Source organism: Mytilus edulis, chromosome 3 (assembly GCF_963676685.1).
Source record: "Mytilus edulis chromosome 3, xbMytEdul2.2, whole genome shotgun sequence".
NCBI lineage: Eukaryota > Metazoa > Mollusca > Bivalvia > Mytilida > Mytilidae > Mytilus > Mytilus edulis.
In genome coordinates, this window is record NC_092346.1 from 95,571,559 (window position 1) to 95,597,581 (window position 26,023).

Sequence of the window (26,023 nt, forward strand, 5' to 3'; positions counted from 1 at the left end):
CAATGGCGTTATTGAATGATGTCATTGAAGCTATACTGTTTGTGTCATTGTATTGTTACTTATGGCACCAAATAGAGGCACCTCTTTGGCATGGATTTTATTGCTGAATAATTAGTATCTACAAATAGCTATACTTAATTGGCGTATTTCCATTTTGCAGGAACAGGATGTCCTTCCGGTTTTGTTAAGTACAATGGTAACCAGAAATGTTATGGTTTTGTTGCGTCTCAAACAACATGGGCGTCAGCTTTGGTGAGGCAACAATATAATATTTACAATTGTTCTTATTTATTTTACCCAGAAATCTGGATAATTGTGATCACCCAATATAATTTAAGCGGAAGAAACAAACATTTAGTAGGGGGTACAAATGTATTAAAGCTGCGTTCACATCTACGCAATTTAACATGTATGCTTGTGTTCATACTAGTATGTGAGTCATATGAATGTACATAAATGTAAAATGTGGGGCCCTTTATAGCTTGCTTTTCGGTGTGAGCCAAGGCTCCGTGTTGAAGACAGTACTTTGACCTATAATGGTTTACTTACAAGTTGTGACTTGGATGGAGAGTTGATTGTCTCATTGGCACTCAGACCACATCTATCGATGTTGTCTCATTGACACTCATACCACATCTATATATCGATGTTAGCGCTGACATACAATTATAATACTTTTCGTATACTATTGATTTTCTTACTCAGGAACAGAGTAACTTAGCCATGTTAGCTGCAGGATGACCTTTAATTGTTAACGTCCATGTTAGTGTAGGTCTGTTGAAGAGTTGTCTCGTTGGCATATACCACATCTTCTTATTCGTATATTAATCAATCGAAGGTTTTAGATATACATACACTAGACAATAGTTCAGAAAAATTAATACATAAGACTAGCATAAAGGGTAAGAATAAATATACAAAGTATATCGTCAAAATCAAACAATTTGTCTAACCTTATTATAGATATAATCGCGCAATAATGTGTAAATAAATACCATGCAGGTATTCGCCATTTAGGTACGCAAACGCAGCAACTCTATCCAGTGCTTATTTATCAAACATGGTAATGTATGGTGTAGAGAGATTTAGATTATTATCTATATAAATTAGAAAATGATTTCAAAATGTTAAAATATCTAAGATAAGAATAATTGATTTGACTAATGTCATCGGAGAGTAATATTGTAATCATTAGTATATACCTTACACCATCCGAATTATATTAAAAGAGGATGGAAATATTTTTAGTTTTGATTATACATTCACATGTTTTCTTCTCTTTTCAGTTTCTCTTCTTTCTTTTCTTTTTAGTTTTATTATTTACATTTTAGGAATATTGTAGTATAGTTGGCGGAACTTTGCCTCAAATAACTGACGCCAACATACAAGCTTTCCTTGAAGCTCAGATATCTAGTCGCTATAAAGGTATAATAATATGATTTCTATACCACAGTTTTTGGAATAACCTTCAGCAGATGCGCTCAATATCAAAAGTATGGCAGGCAAAATGTAAAACAGGACAACTAAACTCGCAGACAGGTAACCAGTAGCAATACCTACCTAGTACTTAGTGTTTACAAAAAATATGATGTGATTTTTGTAAGCACAAAAACTGTTTCTAAGATGACTGTCACCAGGTACCGTACGCTTTAAGGGTTATTGAAAGTAAAAATAAAAGATCATTTAACCAGAAATATTACAAACACAACAGCCAAAACGATCAGAGGTAAAATGTGGATGAGGGTACCTGTATAGATAGCTGTGATATGATATGACATGATATGACTATGCAGTTATGTGCTCTGTTATAGTATGCTATTCTTACCTATATATGCTATGCCGTTCTTAGTCCGAGATTACTCTGACGTCCAACGGCTGTTTTGCCAGACAAGCTGGGGCCACGACTATGCCATGACATTATGTTGAATATGTTATTACTAGGCTAATGCTACACATTTAACTGACATGACATGAAACGACATCCCTATCTTAGTGCTTGTTAATAATTTATATAAGTCTATATTCAATGTTCATCCGTCATGAACTGAGGTTTATCATTTTGTCTGGTCTTTTTTTTCATTTTAGAAAGTAACTATATTATATCTACTGAAAATAATTATCACTACCACTACATTATTGACAACGGAATTGATGTAAGAGGTCAAACTTCGATAACCTTCGAAGTTATGGCTTGTAATGATGCCCATATCGCACTATCTAAAGACAAAGGAGTGGATTCACGTGACACGTATGAGATCGTCATTGGTGGTTGGGGAGACCATCAATCGGTAATTAGAGGTATGTGAAGTCCTGTGAGATTCATGATGTGCAGGAATTTGATAAAAAGTAGAATTTTGCAACAATTTTGATGGGGTGGGTTGGCTGTTTGTGAAGAAATAATTTGGGGATTAACGTTACTTTTTTTCCCTGAAAATTAGTTTGAATGAATTTACTTAGTCTAATTACCATCGTCGGTTTTTATTAGGGACTTTCGATCGATAAGTATCCGTAGTCTAATTAGAAGAGTTTTCGGATTTACGTTAATGAGACAGCTGCGCGATCAAAAAAGATAATCTTACTGTAGTGTAAATGCTCTCATAGACACCAACCTATTTCAAAATTCTGTAGAATGATTCACAAACCATATTAAAAATAAAATTATTCTGACATTTCCATCGTAGATTTTTTTCATTTTTTTTTTCAAAATCCAAAACATATACTTCGGTACTGAAGAAATTGTTTTTTTCTGTTTAAGTATAACGCATTGCTTTATTTCACAGACTGTAAGCAATGTGCACACATGGACACAAACGTGCAACAACAGCATCCAATAGACTGTCAGAACTATTCATCATTCTGGGTCAGCTGGACCAATAATGTCATTAAAGTTGGAAAAGGAAATGACGTCGGCAAGCAGACGTTTCTCACTTGGAACGACACAGCTCCACATGATGTCAACTATGTCGCCTTTTCCACTGGTTTTGGAGCTACAGGAAAGTGGAAAGTAAAGAGAGGTAGTCATTAGAACTCATATTTTGATATAAGTATATGACAAACTCTTTATTAATACAAAAACAAAATCTCGTTAAAAATCAATGCATGCTTTATACAAGAGGCTGTCAGAGCGATAGCAAACCGGATTTATTAACATTTATTTGTGTCCTGGCATTTTTCAATATCACAAGGACCATAACTGATGAACAGTGAAAGTGAAAATCGTTAATATCAAATTGACCTCCATTTTGTCATCAGTAACAACAAAAAGCTTGAAAAGCTTTGGTTGAATGGTTCATGGGTAAATGCAACAAAATAACTGCATGGAAACACAAGTTTTCCATCTTTCAAGAACCATAACTCCTGAACAGAAAAAGTGAAAATCGCCATTATTGAACTTGACCTCAATTTTGTCACCAGTAACAACATATTTGAATTTGAAAAGCTTTGGTTGAATGGTTCATGAGTAAATACACGGACCAACTGGAAACACCACTTTTTAATCTTTAAAGAACATTAATTCCTGAACGGTAAAAGCCAAAATCGTCATTATTGAACTTGACTTCCATTTTGACATCAGTAACAACATCTTAAAATTTTAAAAGCTTTGATTGAACAGTTCATGAGTAATTGCACAAACACGACTGGAAAAGCCATTTTTCCATCTTTCAAAAACCATAACTCCTGAACGGTAAAAGTCAAAATCGTCATTATTGAACTGGACCTCAATTTTGTCATCAGTAACAGCATATTAAATTATTTAAAGCTTTGGTTGAACAGTTCATGGGTAAATGCACGGACAGGACTGGAAACGCCATTTCCAAATTTCCAATAACTATAACTCCTGAACGGTAAAAGTCAAAATCGTCATTATTGAACTTGACCCCCATTTTGTTGTCAGTAGCAACATATTTAAATTTTAAAAGCTTTGGTTGAAGGGTTCATGAGTAAATGCACGGACAACATTTCATGTCTCCCGCCCGACTGTCCACCTGTCCGCTGTATATCCCCAAATCAATAACCGACATTTTTGTCACAAAAATCCGGTTAAAAATGGTATGACAATTAATCTTGATATAGATACACTAGTATTCTCCAACAATCCTTTTTTATACTTATAGAAATTATGAAAGTCAGTTTTGAATAGCATGTTGTGGCCAATTAACCATTTGATTTATAATAATTTCCCATTGTGTTCTCCTTACAAGTATTATATATACCACGCTATTACGAGTTAACATATTTAAACGACGAATCCGCATGATGAGTTCGTTTAAATATCTATAATACTAAAATTACGATGTCCAATTTGTCAGCCGTCATCACGTTAAAACGACGTATCAAAGAATTCAACTTTATATATAACTAATAGTAGATTAAAAATTACACCACTCCAGGCCCTTTTGTTTTCCATGTAATTAATATTGCCGGGTCGAGTCCGATACCGATACCAATAGTATATTCACCTAGTTACCTTTAACCTTATCTGTACGTTCCGCATCTGACAGGCGCACCAACAAACGGTGTATTCAGGATTAATATGCTATATACACGGGTCATAATCTACTTAATTGTCGAATTGTTACCTATTGTAGTATTTTAATCAGTAAGACTTTCTAAGATAACAATACGAATACTAAAAATCTGGACTAAACATAAGGCGTATAGGTACAGTTTTCAATTTGTTAGCGGGCATGACGTAAAACAGCGAAAGTAGTAGAGACGGTTCAGTTTTAGGCACCCCAAAAACGCAGGGCGAGAGGGCGCTGACGTCATATGCGCATGCCCCGCCCACATTCTACTCCGGAACTGACGTCACAAGAAAAGTTGAATGGGTGGTCATGACGTCATAGTTTGACTCATCCAAATAAGGACATAATGACCAAATGTGGTCAAAACTTTATTTTCTGTCATACATCGAAAGAAACGTATATGACCATATAAGGAAATAAAGGAGGTTGTCATATGACCATATCAGGAAAATATACTCAAATAAGGTCAACACTTTATTTTCACTGGAAAATCGAAAGAACCACATATGACCATATATGGAAATAACCCATAGTATGATATGACCATATAAGGAAAACATGTCCAAATAAGGTCAACAATTTATTTTCACTCAGAATCCGAGATAAACGCACATGACCATATAAGGAAATAACTCAGAGTATCAAATGACCATATTAGGAAAATATGTCCAAATAAGGTCAACACTTTATTTTCACTCGAAAATCGACATAAACACACATGTCCATATATGGAAGTATGATATGGCCATATAAGGAAAATATGTTCAGACACTGTATGTCATTCAAAAATCAACCTCTTGAAAGCGATGGAGAGGGGAGGCAACTGGGGAAATGGGAGATAACTCTAGACGAACCGACATTGGTCTAGCATATCATTCTGTTTTATCATATATAGGAAGGAGTGATGTATGGCGTCCACAATAACGACGTGTCTAGTTTTAAACGTTTATTTATTCACAAACAAATTCATTGGTAAATGTTTTTCAATTCGGATTCGATCGTCTTTGGGTCTCGGGCGGTGAGTTCGTTCACGATATCTTCCAGTGTGAAGTTCTTGTGTCTGTATTTGACGAAATGTATGCAGTACAATCCACAACTGTCGCCGTCTTCGGGCTGCACTCGCACCCGACTGAACTTGTATCGGGGTCCGTTGGCGACCAACACGTCTCTGAAGCGAGATCGATACTTTTCTAGCGCTCGACCGAACGAATCGAAAAATTCGACGGGTCCCTCTCGCGGGAAGTGGAACGCCACCCAGTGAATGCCCTTTTCGTCGCAGTCGTCCGTGTTGACGACGAAACTGCGGGGCCTGTTCGAGACTTCATCCGGCAGTTCATCGGCACAACACACGGTCGCCGGCAGGTCTTCGAGATAACACTCCAGTTCGTATCCGTAGGTTCCCTCCACGCCGTCGTCTTCCGTTCTGCATCGTTTGGTGGATGGTTCGTCGCCACAGTCCCTCTCTTGATGGATCTCGAGTCCCCGGGCGTGCGCAAATACCAGTCCGCATGCGCGGCAAGCTATCAGGTCCGATTCGCTTCCGACGTCTTCTTCCCCGAGTTCCATGGTGTTCGATTCGCTTCCGGTGGAATCGACGTCTTCGTCCTCGTCTTCGGCGTCGTCCTCGCCTCCGCCCAAGACGTCGCTACGTAATCTCAAGTATTCGGGTGTAGCGGCCTTCAGATCCACTAGAAGGTATCCGAAGGATCTCCTCGTGGCCTCTCGGAACGTTTGCTTCAAGAGTTGTCTCTGACTCGGATACATCTGTCTACCTAGCGTGGCGAAGGGCTGGCGATCGACTGGATTGTCGAAGAGGACCAGGTAGTGACAGTTTCTCCTCTGAGTTGGATCCTTCACGAAATACAGGTTCTGATTCACAGCCACCACCGACAGGTTTCGATGATGCGATCCTTCCGTGAACAAGTCGTTGATGCGACGGTCTTTGGCCAAGGTCGACATCAGGTCGTCCAGCACGAGTAAGTTTCTGGTCCGTGCATCGAAAAAGTGATCGGCTTCCAACTCAGTCGGGATACCGCGAACGAATTCCACGGTGGGCACCACCGTCTTTCGAATCTCGTCGTAGAGGGGTTGTCATCGTCAGTACAGCCAGACAATCCTCTCCGGCACCGGGTTGCACGTGGATCTTCGCAATGCCTCCTTCACGAAAAACGTCTTGCCGCAGGAGGTCGGACCGGAGACGATCATGGTGAACGGTCGTTGAAAACGAAAACTTTCTTGCGTCGCATTTTGCGGTGGCGGCGGCGGTGGGCATAAGAGGAAGAGCATCGAATGCTTAATCAAAACCATGGATGAGTTTTACTTATCCGTCAATAGTGGAGACTCGCTCCAACTTTTTCCCCAGAATAGGGGAGGACAGTTCAGAATACGTTTACCTAGATCACACTTAATGAAAGGAACGTGGGAGTGTGCTCTGTTGGAGATGACCTTTGTACCGGCTTTTGAAACGTCTACGCAGAGGATGTACGTGTGTTGCGATCTGGTAAGGGATGGGTCTTACGTCAGAGACACTTACCTGCCACTGCTTCAATCCGTAGCCATCAGAAAAGAAGAGACCACGGAGATAATTTTCGAGAGACTGCTCTACCTCGCGTCGAGGGGAGGCGAGACGGAAATATTGGAAATCACCTTGAGAGACGATCGACTTCACGTGTGCCGTTGCAAAGATGATCACGTGTTCTGCTTGCTTCATTTCCGACAAAAGTTATAAGAGGGAAAGTTCCACCCTTGAAGTGAGGATGGAGTGTCCTAGCTGTCAAAGAATGTTTTCGAGAAGAGACGTCATGTTGAGACATCATCGAAATAAGCATGGTACTGCCGTACCACCACCGCCGCCACCACTGCACAATGCGACGCAAGAAAATTTTCGTTTTCAACACCCGTTCACCATGATCGTCTCCGGTCCGACCTCCTGCGGCAAGACGTTTTTCGTGAGGTAGCACTCCACAGTTAGAAAATAAAATTAAAAATGAGCCACAAAATGTTTTATCATCTCCTATTCCTGGATTTCTAATACATTAACCTAACTGTTTGTGTTGTACATGTGCATATGTATGTAATCAGTATAGTCCATAGATTTGATTTTCAAAAGTTAAAAGAGTGAAAATTAATTCCTTTTATGTGTATCCATGGCAACATTCTGCATTTATTTACCATAAAATATTGCAAAAAGGGGGGTGGACATGTCACATATCCCCCCAAAATTTGGATCAAACTAGAATTTCAATGCCTTTGAGTGATACCTTTTTAGAAACTGTTTTCATAAATCTTCCTAATGATCAAATAAAAAATGGGGGTCTTTCGCCTCATTTTTTCGTAAATTCCAATCACAAAGTTCGTGCGATAAAAAGTTGGAAAAAAACAATAATTGCCGGACCAATGTATGGTAGGGACATGCAAATACGGACTGTCATACAGAAAACAGCCTATATTACATACATAACATAATCTTGATGTTCATATAAACCCAATACAAAGGCTTTTTTAATACTCAGCTATCCAAAAATGAATTTTATTGCACACTAGCTCTCATATTTGAAAAATCCACAGGGGCCAAAATGCGAAACTACACACCTAACTGTGGAGTGCTACCTGAAGGAAGCATTGCGAAGATCCACGTGCAACCCGGTGCCGGAGAGGATCGTCTGGCTGTACCGACGATGGCAACCCCTCTACGACGAGATTCGAAAGACGGTGGTGCCCAACGTGGAATTCGTTCGTAGTATCCCGACCGAGTTGGAAGCCGATCACTTCTTCGATGCACGGACCAGAAACTTACTCGTGCTGGACGACCTGAGGTAGCACTCCACAGTTAGGTGTGTAGTTTCGCATTTTGGCCCCTGTGGATTTTTTAAATATGAGAGCTAGTGTGCAATAAAATTCATTTTTGGATAGCTGAGTATTAAAATAGCCTTTGTATTGGGTTTATATGAACATCAAGGTTATGTAATGTATGTAATATAGGCTGTTTTCTGTATGACAGTCCGTATTTGCATGTCCATACCATACATTGGTCCGGCAATTATTATAATGTTTTTTTCCAACTTTTTATCGCACGAACTTTGTGATTGGATTTTACGAAAAAATGAGGCGAAAGACACCCATTTTTTATTTGATCATTAGGAAGATTTAAGAAAACAGTTTCTAAAAAGGTATCACTCAAAGGCATTGAAATTCTAGTTTGATCCAAATTTTGGGGGGATATATGACATGTTCACCCCCCTTTTTGCAATATTTTATGGTAAATAAATGCTGAATGTTGCCATGGATACACATAAAAGGAATTAATTTTCACCCTTTTAACTTTGGAAAATTGAATCTATGGAAGATACTGATTACATACATATGCACATGTACAACACAAACAGTTAGGTTAATGTATTAGAAATCCAGGAATAGGAGATGATAAAACATTTTGGGGCTCATTTTTAATTTTATTTTCTAACTGTGGAGTGCTACCTTATGGCACATCAGAAAGCACAGAAATGCACTTTTAAAGTTAAAATTGACCACAAATCTTTAGTCTTTTATGTTCTTGTTTTAGTTCTGAAGGTAAAAAAACTGCTAGGAATGCAATTTATGTTAATTTTATTGTTTACTGTCCTTAGCAACCAAATATACACATTTTGACACTTAGACATGTTGCGGTCTTAAATTTGTACCCCGTTAGCTTTGCCCTTGTAACCAAAGATTGCGCTTTATATGATAATCTCAGAATGTATCGCTTTATATTTTTGAAAGCGAATAAGTCAAATAAACATTTTTAGCAGGATTTTATATCATAATTTGGCATTAATTAAATTTAATGATGCCAGTACTGTTAGAAATTTATACCCTGCTTGAGAGCTTCTAAACCAAGGTAAGGTATGCTATTTACAGCAAAAATTACCTATAAGTGCTTTCAAACACCTAAAACTTGTACAATTTGTCCTCTTTTAAGGTAATATTATAATTTCAAATAAAAAAAAAGGGAAAAGTTTTAGAAATTTACCCCAAAAATGAGACAGACTTGAAGTTTTTCACTATGATCCAGCATTTATTTTAAAATCACTTTTTGTCGCGTTTCAACACCAACTGCTAACCTTCATAAAATCTTTATTACTGAACCAATTTTAAAAACCAAGGTACCATTTTCATCGTAACAACTAGTAGAACACAGAAAACATAAAAAAAATTGAGGCAGGAGGGGAAAAATTTCACCTTAAGGTAGCACTCCACAGTTAGGTGTGTAGTTTCGCATTTTGGCCCCTGTGGATTTTTTAAATATGAGAGCTAGTGTGCAATAAAATTCATTTTTGGATAGCTGAGTATTAAAATAGCCTTTGTATTGGGTTTATATGAACATCAAGGTTATGTAATGTATGTAATATAGGCTGTTTTCTGTATGACAGTCCGTATTTGCATGTCCATACCATACATTGGTCCGGCAATTATTATAATGTTTTTTTCCAACTTTTTATCGCACGAACTTTGTGATTGGATTTTACGAAAAAATGAGGCGAAAGACACCCATTTTTTATTTGATCATTAGGAAGATTTAAGAAAACAGTTTCTAAAAAGGTATCACTCAAAGGCATTGAAATTCTAGTTTGATCCAAATTTTGGGGGGATATATGACATGTTCACCCCCCTTTTTGCAATATTTTATGGTAAATAAATGCTGAATGTTGCCATGGATACACATAAAAGGAATTAATTTTCACCCTTTTAACTTTGGAAAATTGAATCTATGGAAGATACTGATTACATACATATGCACATGTACAACACAAACAGTTAGGTTAATGTATTAGAAATCCAGGAATAGGAGATGATAAAACATTTTGGGGCTCATTTTTAATTTTATTTTCTAACTGTGGAGTGCTACCTGATGTCGACATTGGCCAAAGACCGTCGCATCAACGACTTGTTCACGGAAGGATCGCATCATCGGAACCTGTCGGTGGTGGCTGTGAATCAGAACCTGTATTTCGGGAAGGATCCGACTCAGAGGAGAAACTGTCACTACCTGGTCCTCTTCGACAATCCAGTCGATCGCCAGCCCGTCGCCACGCTAGGTAGACAGACGTATCCGAGTCAGAGACACCTCTTGATGCAAACGTTCCGAGAGGCCACGAGGAGATCCTTCGAATACCTTCTGGTGGATTTGAAGGCCGCTATACCCTAATACTTGAGATTACGTAGCGACGTCTTGGGCGGAGGCGAGGACGACGCCGAAGACGAGGACGAAGACGTCGATTCCACCGGAAGCGAATCGAACACCATGGAACTCGGGGAAGAAGACGTCGGAAGCGAATCGGACCTGATGGCTTGCCGCGCATGCGGACTGGTATTTGTGCACGCCCGGGGATTCGAGATCCATCAAGAGAGGGACTGTGGCGACGAACCATCCACCAAACGATGCAGAACGGAAGACGACGGCGTGGAGGGAACCTACGGATACGAACTGGAGTGTTATCTCGAAGACCTGCCGGCGACCGTGTGTTGTGCCGATGAACTGCCGGATGAAGTCTCGAACAGGCCCCGCAGTTTCGTCGTCAACACGGACGACTGCGACGGCAAGGGCATTCACTGGGTGGCGTTCCACTTCCCGCGAGAGGGACCCGTCGAATTTTTCGATTCGTTCGGTCGAGCGCCAGAAAGTATCGATCTCGCTTCAGAGACATGTTGGTCGCCAACGGACCCCGATACAAGTTCAGTCGGGTGCGAGTGCAGCCCGAAGACGGCGACAGTCGTGGATTGTACTGCATACATTTCGTCAAATACAGACACAAGGACTTCACACTGGAAGATATCGTGAACGAACTCACCGCTCGAGATCCAAAGACGATCGAATCCGAATTGAAAAACATTTACCAATGAATTTGTTTGTGAATAAATAAACGTTTAAAACTAGACACGTCGTTATTGTGGACGCCATACATCACTCCTTCCTATATATGGCCACAGACCACAATTAATTCCTCTATTAGTTCTTTATAACTTTTTGTCTCTTAAAAAAATTGCACCTAATCTTTTTGTCAAATTTTTTGTGTGTGTAATGTATAGTACTAGTCCAAAAACATATCCAAAATTCAGAAAGATTGCTCTGATGTAACTTACAAATTTAGCCAATACACATCCATACCCCTATGGACAAGTCAAGAGATGTTCCGAAAACTGTAAATATTACCTTTTTGCACTTGACCTAATCACTCTTTCCATATTAAAATCAGTTAAAATACCTTCAACAAAAAGTTATTTCACCTCTCTTCTTTCATTTCCACCCCATAAAAACTAACAAATGAATGAAAAAGGCAAAGAAAAAAAATAAAGAAAAAATACACTTTAATTAAAGGGAAATATATTCGTGAACAACGAAAAGTAGGGTCATTAATTCTATATTCTATATCGAACTAGCATACAAAATATCAAATCAATCCGACAAGTTATATGGCAGTTCTGGTAGTTTTAATAACACTACCCTCATGTTGATAATTCTAGGTATTTTCTGACATGAAACTTTTAAAACATGTAACTACTAGGAAAAGTAAAAGTTTAATAACTTTCTTGTTAAACATGATATCTTAAAAAAGTAAACTGTATATAGTAGCTAAATGGTTACATTTCTAGATTCTGAAAGACAATTTATCAAAAAATCAGTTTTTGAATTAAAATAATTTGTTTTCTTAAATTCTTTTAAATTTAGTTAATATACCAAGACTGAACATGAATTAAATTCCATTAAAAATATTTATAAAGAGAATTTACTTTCAAAACTTATCTTAAAAAATTACTTATCTTATCTGTAATAAGTAAAATATAACATAAACACTCATTAGACAAATTTCACAGGTACTTGGCCTGTTTACCTGAGGTACCAATATTCACATGTAACCTCAGATCAGATTACATGTAAAGAAAATTTCAAACTAGTGTAATTTCTTTATTACTTGAAATATGAGACTGAAATAAACTTTTTAGTGAAGCTTTCCTTGTTGTTTATTTTTATCCATAAAGAAATTTTAATTTTATAAAAGATTTCTGTAAGAAAAATATTTATTTAAAAGATATATAAGATATATGACATTTTGACAACAAAAGTTATTTAAAAAAATTAATAAAAAAAATCCATATGCTTTTTGTCAAATTGATTACTCAAATATTGCTAAGTAACATATTTTCAAAGATTTTGATCAAACAATCTTAATCTGGACCCCTGATATTAGAATAATTGGCTCAACTGGATACTGCTAAGTAAACACTGTTAATTCAGAGTTGCCTCTGAAGGTGGTCTCTGGAACACCACATCACAGATTGCATCAAAGGAAAAATGTACATCAAAGCAGATGTGGTACACCACTTGATTATAAATATATGTCCAAAGTTTATGTCATTAGTCCAAGTTGCGATATTACTGATACAGTTTAACTCTTCAAAATGTTCACTAAAGGTTATACCCCATATTCCAAAGGCAAGAAAAGGTCAAAGAAAGACAACTCTTCCAGAAATCCTAGTTGGTTCCAAGCTGGCACAAAGGTTAAAAGTGAAGGCCTGACGTCAAAACAGATGCCGGATTCAGCTGGTGCATGGACTTCCTATGTGCGGCAAACTTTACAATCTCCTGACTGCAAAGAGGCAACTGGTCACATCTGTACTCTTCGACCACAAGCTAATGCTGACCTGGAAAGAGAAGAAAATAAAACATTACATTCTGGCATGAGGTGGATCGACAGTCAACTAACAATAAGCTTCATCAACACTAATATTAATAAGCACCAAGTGGACTCACCATCCTGTCCTTAGTTTATTTCTGACTATTATGAACAGAAAAAGTGGGGAACTTGCTGGCAGTATACCTTGAAATGCATAAATTGTGATTTTATTGGAGACAGAATGAAGATGTACAAGGAAATAGATAATGGCAAACCAGGACCCAACCCAGGACAACCAAATGTAGCCCTAGCATCTGCTTTGCAGGACTGTCCAATTGGAAATACAACAGTGCAGCAACTACTTGCAGGATTTGACACACCACCACCATGTAGAAGCAGTATGCAACGCACATCCAGCAAAGTAGCAGCTGAAATGGTCAAGCTGAACAAAACAGACATGGCGCAGAAACTGGAACTAGTAAAAGAAGAGAACAGGAGGCGAGGTGTCCCAGAAAATGAAATTTACATTACTGTGGATGCACGATACCACAGCAACACAATAGTTAGTAAAAAGAAGCCTGGTCAGAATGCGACTCAGGTTTTTGCACTGGGAATAGAAACAATAACAGATAGAAAGTTTATTGTAGCTGCTGTTGTACAGAATAAGATGTGTTGGAAAGGGGCTTGGCTTAGAGGGAAAGGCTTTCCAATAGAATGTCCTGGTCATGAAGAATGTACAGCAAATTTATACAGAGCTGCTGCCCTGTCAGAGTACGAGCTGGGAAAAGAGATGGGAAACCAGATAGGACTCCAGAATGTCTGGTACGGTATGTGACCACAGATGGAGATGGACGTTCAGCTAAAGGTATTGAAGAAGCCCTTACAGCTGTGGAACCAATGTGGAAAGTAGAAAGACTGGCAGACCATGTACATTTGGGACAATCTCAATTCAGGGCCTCTTTGCGAGCTCAATACAGCCCTGGAATGTTCCATGGTAAAACCAAAGAGGAAAATAAACAACTTAAGACAGTGTTTAGCAAAGATCTAAAGTGCAGATGCTCCATGATATTAAAGAAACTGATGGAGAAATATGACAAAAACATTAATGAAATAAGCAAAGACTTACCAAAAGTGCTAGATGCTATGGTGGTGATTGCACCCAGTGTCATGAATATTCCATTGTCTGTAAAGGTGATGATGCACTCAACTGGTGGGGTCGTTCACATTACTTGTCTACATACCAGATCACTGCCCTACAAATGGATAAAACAGATCAATTTTTACTTCAAGAAATCCTGAAAATGAAATTAACTACAGCAGCTATTGAAAGCATGAAACTTTATGACAATACAAACAAGAATGAAGGAGTTCATAGAGCACTGAGTGTTAATTTGCCCAAAAATGTAATTTACTCCAAAAATATGGAAGAACGACTTGCTTCAGGAGTACATAGAAACAACAATATGCCGGGAACCTCGACACAACTTAAATGTACGAATCTAGGAGTAGAACTTTCAGAACGAAGTAAACGTTACCTCAAGAAAATGGACACTGACTTTAAATATAACCAAGATTACATACTTAGACCAGAAGTTCAAAAAAAGGAGATAACAGCAGAATGCAGAAAGGCTGGCAGAGCACAAGACATGGAGAGAAATGAACAAAAAGCATGACTACTACTGCAAAGGTCAACTAGATCCACAGCCTGCCTTACAGTTCCAGGACCATGAGACAGCTACTGCAAACCAAAGCTTCCTAGACCTGCTGCAGACTGAGATACCAGAGCCACCAGCAAACAGAATCATAAAAGGTCCTTTTTAGGGCCACCCAAATATCAAAAAAAGAATCTGAAGTTGTTGTACAGTAGTTTCAAAATTTCTTTTCCTTTTTTTCTCCCATTTGATAAAAAAAAAATAAAAAATTTGGCCCACCCCAGAAAAAAAAGAAGTTAAATAAAAATAAAGAAGTACCCAATAATCATTTTACCCAAATTATTATGCATCCATTTTGAAGATGTGATGTTTTGTAAGACAATAGAGTAGTAATATATTATAAAATATAAAAAGGGTCCAACATAATTGCCAGCAAGGGCTGAAACTGGGGTCAAAGGGCTATTATTGCATCAAAATGGCCAAAATTGCCTTAAATTGCATAATATAACCAGTTAAGGGATTAATATGGAATAAAATTACAATAAACCAATAATATTTATCATTTGAAGTGACTTTCTGCCAAAAAAATTGGCCCTTTCTTCATTTTCAAGATTTTGGGTATCAGCCTCTTAGGCCACAGACCACAATTAATTCCTCTATTAGTTCTTTATAACTTTTTGTCTCATTGAAAAAATTGCACCTAATCTTTTTGTCAAATTTTGTGTGTGTGTAATGTATAGTACTAGTCCAAAAACATATCCAAAATTCAGAAAGATTGCTCTGATGTAACTTACAAATTTAGCCAATACACATCCATACCCCTATGGACAAGTCAAGAGATGTTCCGAAAACTGTAAATATTACCTTTTTGCACCTGACCAAATCACTCTTTCCATATTAAAATCAGTTAAAATACCTTCAACAAAAAGTTATTTCACCTCTTTTCTTTCATTTCCACCCCATAAAAACTAACAAATGAATGAAAAAGGCAAAGAAAAAAAATAAAGAAAAAATACACTTTAATTAAAGAGAACTATATTCGTGAACAACGAAAAGTAGGGTCATTAATTGTGGTCTTGGGCCATATGATTAAACAGAATGATATGCTAGACCAATGTCGGTTCGTCTAGAGTTGTCTCCCATTTCCCGAGTTGCCTCCCCTCTCCATCGCTTTCAAGAGGTTGATTTTTGAATGACATACAGTGTCTGAACATATTTTCCTTATATGGCCATATCATACTTCCATATATGGACATGTGTGTTTATTTCGATTTTCGAGTGAAAATAAAGTGTTGACCTTATTTGGACATATTTTCCTAATATGGTCATTTGATACTCTGAGTTATTTCCTTATATGGTCATGTGCGTTTATCTCGGTTTCTGAGTGAAAATAAAGTGTTGACCTTATTTGGACATGTTTTCCTTATATGGTCATATCATACTATGGGTTATTTCATATATGGTCATATGTGGTTCTTTCGATTTTCCAGTGAAAATAAAGTGTTGACCTTATTTGGGTATATTTTTCTGATATGGTCATATGACAACCTCCTTTATTTCCTTATATGGTCATATACGTTTCTTTCGATGTACGACAGAAAATAAAGTTTTGACCACATTTGGTCATTATTTCCTTATTTGGATGAGTCAAACTATGACGTCATGACCACCCATTCAACTTTTCTTGTGACGTCAGTTCCGGAGTAGAATGTGGGCGGGGCATGCGCATATGACGTCAGCGCCCTCTCGCCCTGCGTTTTTGGGGTGCCTAAAACTGAACCGTCTCTACTACTAGCGAATCAAAAAATTCAACTTTATTTATAACTAATATAGGACAATGCTGTTGATTAAAAAATACTCCATTCCAGAACCTTTTGTTTTCCAAATAACTTATATTACCAATAATTGATAAGTTCCAGTTCGACGGGTTTAAACAGAAAGATTTGAAAGCAGAGAAAACTGTGTATCTTATAATCGGCATGACTTTATCAGATGACAATACTAATACTAAAATAATGCTTGCGCATAGTTATATACTTTAATTCAGTCACGGACCCGCGATATCACGGGTGTGTTCTAGTGTTAATGATTAAGGCGTGGTGTATATGTTTTGTAACATCATTCAAAAGTGGCCTGGTGATTTTTTATCCAATAAAAAACCAGTGGGAGTGTAGTTCTATCCTGCTGCTTAGCGCGCACACGAGAAAATCGATTCAGATTGGAATACGGCACATCAGACATGACAAAAAGTTATTTTTATGAGTTTAGCGACTCGGACTCCTCTAAGGCACATACCATTTGATTTGTGGGGGTCTAGGCTTTTTAGAACAAAATATTCCGGCTTTGATTTGTCATAAAAATAATCTTTAAAAAACAAAAATTTCCCCAACAAAATTGTATTGGAACAAAATGTTATTGCATTATTAACTATTAAGCAGATTATCAAGTGAAAACTTTAAAGGGAAAATGCCGTATTATGTTAGAAAACACAGTAGAACGTTTAACATTTTTGTTTCCTCATTTAAGTTAAACAAGTAGCAAAGATGAAAAAAACAATAAAATTCTGAGGTGTGTTTTTTTTCTCCGTTTCAAATACTACTTTCTCCAGAACCAACCCCTGAAAAAAAAAGAGACTGGTCTCGCAATTCAACCTTCTACTGCACTACGAATATACTGGTTAGATCACGTGAAATAATCAAATGAAGTCGACTACGTTTAGTTATATGATTTGTATTCAAGGGGGTAGACCTAGTATATGGGAGAGAACTCTTACACATGTATTGAAAGTCACTAGTGCGTTTTAACACAGCAGTAAATTAAATTTGAAAATGCCTGTACCAAGTCAGGAATATGACAGTTCTTGTCCATTCGTTTTTGATGCGTTTTGTTATTTGATTTTGCAATGTGATGATGGACTTTCCGAATTGATTTTCCTCTAAGTTCAGTAATTTTGTGATTTTTACTTTTTAAACAGTGATCAAGCATTTATGTTGTTTACATTTGGCTGTGAGAATGTTGCAGACAATAAGCTGTACATGTTTGACACCACCAAACATTAAACTAAAGAATCACTTTTTGAAATAGTGTACACGTAAATTTGGGCATTGCATATAATCATGACTTTCTGCACTACTTGTATAGTGTGTTTAGAAGCACAATATGTCACACAATGTTTATGCATATATATGCTACTCGGAGATATGCTATAAGAATAATTAACTTGAATACAGGCTTCCAGTTTAGAATAAATAAGAATGCCAACCTTAATTGACTTCTTGCTTCTCGATTTCTAGTTAATAGAGAAAACCCACATTTAAATATATATTTTCAGGAAACTATAATCCTGGGTTATTTTGGATAGGAGCATCCGATCTTGCCAGTGAGGGAAACTGGTTATGGTTACCAAGCAAGCAAAAGTTTTCCTATTCGAACTGGGCACCTACAGAACCAGACAATATCAATTACTATGAACACTGTGCTCTTATTGATCTACATAGGGGATACAAATGGAGAGATGACAACTGTGAAGAACGTCGAAACTTTATCTGTGAAACAATACCAAATGACGAAGGAAATGAAGTTATTGGCAAATAAATGTTTGACACAAATCTTAGTTCGTTTGCTATTTTTATAGTTCGCTTAAGCAGCTGCAGTCATGATAGATCAGTGTTTTAAATTATTTTGAAGTCTCCGTGCGTTAAAAAAAACAGAAGAGTTTGTACCCAAAATTTTGAATAAGGAATTAATGAACAGATATATCATGTTATGGAGGGTTATTTGCGAAAAAATACCGGTCAATTGACTGTGAAATTTCTCGAGCCGCCATCTTGAAATCCCAAAATTACCATAAATAGTTAACAACAAAAGGTTTCAGATGTGTCTGTTACATTAAATCAAAAAACTTCACTCAAATAGGGTGATGTTATAATTTATGGACAATTTATCCAAAGAAAAACAAGAAACTTTTTTTTATAGCCATTGATAAATATTTGTTTTTCGATTATTTTTTGTACATATATTACGCCCTTATAGTTGTCTCGTTTGAATTGTTTTAAATTTGTCATTTCGGGGCCTTTTATAACTGACTATGCGGTATGGGTTTTGCTCATTGTTGAAAGCCGTACGGTGACCTATAGCTATTAATTTCTGTGTCATTTGGTCTTTCGTGTAGAGTTTCATAACGTGGAATCACATAACGCATATCCTTGATATGAAAAGTCACATTCAAAATAAATGTATACATTTCTTTTTAACTAAACGAAAGCTGAATGAAGATCATACAACAATCTCCACATTCCTGATATTTCTGTCACTTGTTTCGGGGTAGCTTCAGATATAATGCATACAACAAGAAGATGAGACAACTATCAACTAGAGATAAAAAAAAATTAAAAATAAAAACGTAGACGTTTGCCACTATATGTCATTTTCGAAAAGTGCCCATTTTCTACAGTTGTCCATCTATTTCTTTCAACTGGTCAATTGTGATTAAGTGTTATTAATTTACAAAAAAATTATAACATTTTTATTTAGAAGTACATTTGTATTTGTCAAAAATCTTCAAGTGTCAATCTTTCTTGAACATTTGGAAATTTGTTGGAGTGTTTTGAATTCGGATTGTCCTTAGTCCAAGATGGCTTAAATTGATCTGTGAGTCAAAGCTTTACAGCTGCAACTAAACATTTTATGTCGTTTTTTTTCCATAACCCCATACTTCGCACATGGGCATAGGGCGTTTGCACTTTTCTACCTACAAAGCGAAATGATATTTGGCTTTTAACACTACGGACATTTGTTTTTTTGTAATTCTTTTTTTCAGGTATCTACATATATTTATATTTAAAAAAAATTATTGATGCAAGCTATACTTTATTGTAGTTTAAACATGGGTAGGCATTATATTCGTGATTATTTTTGCCCGAGCGATAGTGAGGGCTAAAATAACACGAATATAATGCCTACCCATGTTAAAACTACAAAAAAGTATAGCTTGCATCAATTATTTCGATTCTGATTAGGACAATTAAAGTAATTTCTATGTCCAATGTGTATAAGGGTAAAGCGATTATGTAGGCTTTCCATGAACCTCCCTTTTTTGTTTGGGAAGAAGCAAACGGCTGGCACTGTGATTTTTCAGAGGGAGGAGTTTTGAACAGCCAGCATGAACGGATGTCGTATCTTGGTCAAATATGTCACGGCAATTTCAGAATGCAACACATTACAGCATGGACTGATTACAGTCATAATAAATGAATTAGTAACAATATGTGCATCATTTAAGAATTTGGAAGTGTTTTAAGTTAATGAAATATATTAAATGCATGCTAATTTGATAAAATTCATTATTCTGCAGTAGTCAATATACGCATGTGCAGAAAAAAATATTGGATTTAGAGCATGGGGTTATTCATAAAGCGAAAGAAGCACGTCATATTAGAATGTGGCACAATAATCAAGCAAGTGAAATAAATAAGCATTATAAGCATATTATGCTATAACAGTGTGCAATATATGGATTAAGTATTTCCATTAATATGATAAAAGTAGTGCAGGAACATATAGGTGGCACGGTAGTATTTTCAGGCCCATTAGAGATAATGATAGTCTTTATGATTTTCCCCACTTTCTAGCACTGTCAAAAATTCTACATACACAGTTAAGTGAAGTAATTTCATTATACTTATCAGAAATAAATTTGAATATGTTTCATCATGGAAGTATTATATTGGTCAATATAATACTTCCATGGTATCATGAACGTTTACTTTTTTTTGCTATTTTTAAAAACCTAAGGCCACTAGTGCTTTTAGGTCTTTTATCATGCAGTGAATACAAAATTAAAAAAAAATATCAAAAATTCATTTTCACCTGTATGTAAAATTATTTCATATTTTTCTACACCTGATTCATCTCTCAGTTTGGGAAAGTATGTTCAGTAGATACTGTATTTTTTGTGCAATAACACATTGACGTAATACCATGTAGGGTACACAAAAGAGCAACCTAAATTCTGCTATCTATATATGGATTTACCCCCATTAAAATTTTATCAGTGACCTAAGACTAGGGGTTCTAGTACAAGTTGTTTTCTTCAACACTTAACTTTTTTTAAGGAAATATGGTTTTTTTTCTTCTAAAACCAAGTTTTCTCTTATGTAATTTTGAAGTCCTGTTATATAAGGTTTTATATCTTGCATCTTAGATCTGTAAAAGAAGTAATTTGTCAGTAAATAACTTTATTTTTTTTTGATAAAATTCAACTGATACTTTTCATAGCGACCAAATAGGTCAATATTCAAATTTAGTGGAATTTCGATATGAAATTTATCAAAAATCCAAGAATTCCAAAATTATCCAACTCTGTAAAATGTTTGCCTCCACACAAAATATAAATTTTACAAATGTCCGTAAAAATAACTTGCACGGTGGGTATGGTTGTCCTGCGAGAGAATGTTCTGTGCTGGTGATTCGGTCCTGACGGGTGCTGGTGATCAATGAAAAAATGTAAACAAAGACGAAAATGATGATTTTTGACGTTTTCACTCATAAAAAATTGAAAAAAACAGTTGAGATTTTTCAATTTTGTTTCTTATGGGTTCATATGTAAAGCATTAAAAAGTTGACCCTCTAAACTGTTTCAGTAAGCGTAACACAAAAATGCTCATTTTCAGAAAATCTCGAACTGAAAAAATAAAACAAAAATGCTCATAGAGTCCGCTTTCTATACCGCAATCCACACGACAAAACTATTTTGTGAAAAAACATTGCAATTTATTAAAATTTAGCATTTTTTCAATTTATTCATGTCCTGATACTGTGCTGGTGGGTCCTGTCATTGTGCTGGTGGGTCCTGATACGGTGCTGGTGATTTTGGATAAGAAGTTGCTCATATTTGAAACAAATGTTACAAAATCAATAAAATTGGGCAGATAATTATTGTCAATAGGATCTATGACTCCTATTTTAGCTCTTGTGCATCCATTTGGCTGTTTAATATGTGTTTTCAAATGATCGTTACTTATATTACACAATTACATAACAGGGCAACCTCTTTCGTCCAATATCAGATAACAATATATACTATCTGAAATAAAAATAGTTTTATTAAGATATTAAATGCCCCTTACATTGATGCTTCAACAATGATCAAAGCCCATGCTGCATAGACATGTTTGTTAGCGCTCCCCCCCCCCCTCCCCCCATTTCCTCCTTCATTGTTACAGTGGTGTAGCAACACAACAATTTACCACAAAAATAATAACACAAAGACACACATTATTGAACAACAAATGCTCACAGGTACTGAAAGTTAGTTCAAAGCCGCATTTTCAACTAATAGATAAAACATGTTCTCATATGCAAAAATCCCAATCGTGTCGATTAAAAAAGTCTCAAAACTTAAGTTCACATTTTAATGTTTGATTAAGCAGAACTTTAATTAAAAGTGTGCAGTGAATCTTGTGCTCACAAAAGTTATTGTCATAATTATGTTTACATAAGATTTATAAAGGAATTAAGAAAGTACCAAGAAATATTTTACAGTTCAATTTAATGATCATGAATGGAAGGAACTGGTACGGAAGTTTACATAGGACAAAAAGAAATTGATAGTATTTTTTGGCGAAAGACTTAAACGCTTCTTTGCATTATATAGTAAAACTCTTCTTTAAAAGCATGCAAAAAATAACTGTGATTGACTTGCTTGCTATGTTTGCTCCAAGGATATTTTCAAACAATAGGTAGGCGGAGTTTCAATACATACTGGGATTTGATTGGACAAATACAAACTGACAGGAATTGAAGTTAATGTTTATTGTCCAAACAAATTCTAGTATATAGTAAACATACTACTTACCTGTCGTTTACAACCATCCAAACAATCATAGCAAGCAATTTAAACTAGGTTTGCTTTGCATGTATTTATAGAAGAGCTGTAAATTCTAAAAAAAAAATCTTGTTGTCGTAGACGGTTAAATCCTCAACAAAATATCATTGACTTTGTTGGAACGAATAAAGGTTTTAAATCAAATTTTCGTGGACTTTTTAGCTTCCATCCTGACGAGGCATGTTAGCTGTTCGTATGCTGTTGCACCTGACGCACCGAAACTTTCACATTTCCTTCTTCTTTTCTGAAATATTTTACCCAGCTCATACTTGACAGGATTGTTATTCTAGTAAAAGGTGTAACCAATGAATTGAACACAAGTTAAAAATTCCACAATACTATATAATTCATTTTATGTGTCAATTTGTTCGAAAAAAATCGAAAAGAAGAGAGTTTTTTAATGTCATGGTTATCTGTCGCTATCTAGATATATGCTTCATAGGCGGATCCAGGGGGGGGGGGCTGGCAGGCCCGGCCCCCCCCCCCCTTTCGTGGGAAAAATTTGGTTGATTATATAGGGAATCATTGAAGCATGACTGGAGCGACCCCCCCCCCCCCCTTAGGTCAGTCAGCGGGCCCGCCCTTAGGAAAAGTTCTGGATCCGCCACTGTGCTTAGCATTTATTTCAGATGACATGGACTCCTCACCCAGGTGACCCTGCTGCCTTTCATATCTTTATCCGTATACAATTATTTTAAAATAGATAACCAAAGGCTGCAACTCGTATTTTTGTATTTAAATGATTCGTTGTAACGAGAATATTTGTGGTGAATGGAAACTGTGAGGATCAAAATCTTAAATTGCTTATAAATGTTGCTGGACCAAGTTTCGTTATCTGATCTGAATTTTCTAAAATGTGCAAGGTAGATAGACATTTTGATTTTTTTTTTACTCGGTAAGTTTGCCCCTATCGCTTGAACTTTTGCAATATTACAGCCAATTTCAATGAGTGTGTAGACAAAGGGATTACTTTGGTTATCTTGCTTGCTGAACAGAAAAGTCATTGTAAGTTATGTAAACTACCCTACTTTAAGAGTAGACTAGTCCGACAAATGACACATCTTTCTGTCTGTAGGACCAGGCTACTTCGAAAGGAGGGTACTTTACCTTACCTAAAAATGACCTCACGGTTTAGCTAACAAGCTATTTTGGAATTTTGAAATGAAAAAGCTAAGAAATCTTAGTTTTGTTAGTGTGTACTAGGTTTTCGAAAAAAAAATACCTGATAACCCTTCAGACAAAAAAAAATGTTGAAAATATCTTACAGATACAGCAAGTGATTCTTAATAGCTATAAGATACATTTTTGTCGAGCCTTCGACTTTAGTCGAAAAAGCGAGACTAAGCGATCCTACATTCCGTCGTCGTTGGCGTCGTCGTCGTCGTCGTCGTCGGCGGCGTCCACAAATATTCACTCTGTGGTTAAAGTTTTTGAAATTTTAATAACTTTCTTAAACTATACTGAATTTCTACCAAACTTGGACAGAAGCTTGTTTATGATCATAAGAAAGTATCCAGAAGTAAATTTTGTAAAAATAAAAATTCCATTTTTTCCGTATTTTACTTATAAATGGACTTAGTTTTTCTGCGAGGAAACATTACATTCACTCTGTGATTAAAGTTTTAAAAATTTTAATAACTTTCATAAACTATCCTTGATTTGTACCAAACTTGGACAGAAGCTTGTTTATGATCATAAGATAGTATCAAGAAGAATATTTTGTAAAAATAAATTTCCACTTTTCCGTATTTTACTTATAAATGGACTTAGTTTTTCTGCGAGGAAACATTACATTCACTCTGTGGTTAAAGTTTTTGAAATTTTAATAACTTTCTTAAACTCAATCTTATTAAAATAAGTTCTCATCACTTGCTCCTCGATTTTTTATATGTCGCCGTGTGAGTTAAAGTTTTTAAAATTTTTATAATGTTCTTAAACTATCCTGGATTTCTACCAAACTTAGACAGAAGCTTGTTTCTGATCATAAGATATTATTCAGAAGTAAATTTTGTAAAAAAAAAAATTCACTTTTTCCGTATTTTACTTACCAATGGACTTAGTTTTTCTTCCAGTTAACATTAAATACAGTCTGCAGTTAAAGTTTATAAAACATTTATTACATTCATAAACTATCCTGGATTTTTTACCAAACTTGGAAGCTTCTTTCAATCAAAAGACAGTATCGAGAGGGAAATTTTTATTGATGTTTTTCCTCATTTTGTTGAGTCTGCGATTAACAGCAAAAGTAGGCGAGACACTGGGTTCCGCGGAACCCTTACGAATTTTTCTTTTAAAATACAACTTTTAAATCTTACGGGAAACTATTCCAACCTTAAAACTTTCACTGTAATCTCGCTTTAACTTATCCCCCCCCCCACCCCCCGAAAAAAACACCAAAACAAGCAAACCCGCAATACTATTGTCTTTCTTATAGTCAGCACTCAATTGTTCACAAACAAATGTGTTTAAAGCTGCTAAAGACATATGATTCAAACGCCCAGTAAGTCCTTTGTTCTATATTTTTGCTCTCCATTTTTATGCAAAACCTTTTACATTTTTATTTTATCGGTTATTGTTGAAGGTCGTACGATGACGTATGGTTGTTAACACATACTTTCTTTGGTATCTTACGGAAATTTTTCCATTGACAACAAACATACCACATCATCTGCATTATATAAGTATTGTATAAATTACAACGTATTTTGGTAATCTTGCAAAAGGATCGTAATCCCGAAAATCGTTAACATATTTTCTTATCTTAAAAGGGACAAGAAGGGTTCCATCAACAGGCCAATAAATAAAATTACAGTTAATTTAAAAAAAAAATAAAAAAAAATAGGTGTATTTTTTCTCTCATAATAACAGTAAACAGATTCACAACAATGTCAATTTCAAGAAAGCAGACAACAGTTAATTAGTCAATAACAATGCAGCATCAATGATCTTGAATATATGCTTCTTTTAACTAAAATATAAAGGCACAGAACCAGGACATTGGAGCACAGTACCAGGACCGTTTTTCTCATCACCAGCACAGCGTCAGGACAATTCCGTTTAACGAACTTGTACGACTTTTTCAATATAATATTGTTGTAATATACTTTGCATAGTACTTATGACGCATCAGAGAAAAATTAAGCAACAAAACAGTCGTTTTATTGCCGTTCTGATACAATGTAAACAAACCCACCAGCACAGAATCAGGACCCCACCAGCACCTGACAGGACCAAATCACCAGCACAGTACGTTCTCTCGCAGGACAACCATACCCACCGTGACTTGGGTAAGAAGATTTACGAACATTC

The 26,023-nt window shown here is 36.1% G+C and overlaps 1 protein-coding gene across 1 annotated transcript in view; it reads left to right on the top strand.

Annotated features, from left to right (window-relative positions):
• Nucleotides 1-18,437, top strand: part of LOC139517838 (uncharacterized) — a 48,481-nt gene extending 30,044 nt beyond the window's left edge. The window contains exons 4-8 of the mRNA XM_071309293.1: nucleotides 161-252; nucleotides 1,332-1,425; nucleotides 2,086-2,298; nucleotides 2,781-3,014; nucleotides 18,161-18,437. Coding sequence (XP_071165394.1) covers nucleotides 161-252; nucleotides 1,332-1,425; nucleotides 2,086-2,298; nucleotides 2,781-3,014; nucleotides 18,161-18,423 — 896 coding nt within the window. The 3' untranslated portion in view covers nucleotides 18,424-18,437. The remainder of the gene's footprint in view (nucleotides 1-160; nucleotides 253-1,331; nucleotides 1,426-2,085; nucleotides 2,299-2,780; nucleotides 3,015-18,160) is intronic.
• Nucleotides 18,438-26,023: the final 7,586 nt, after the last annotated feature.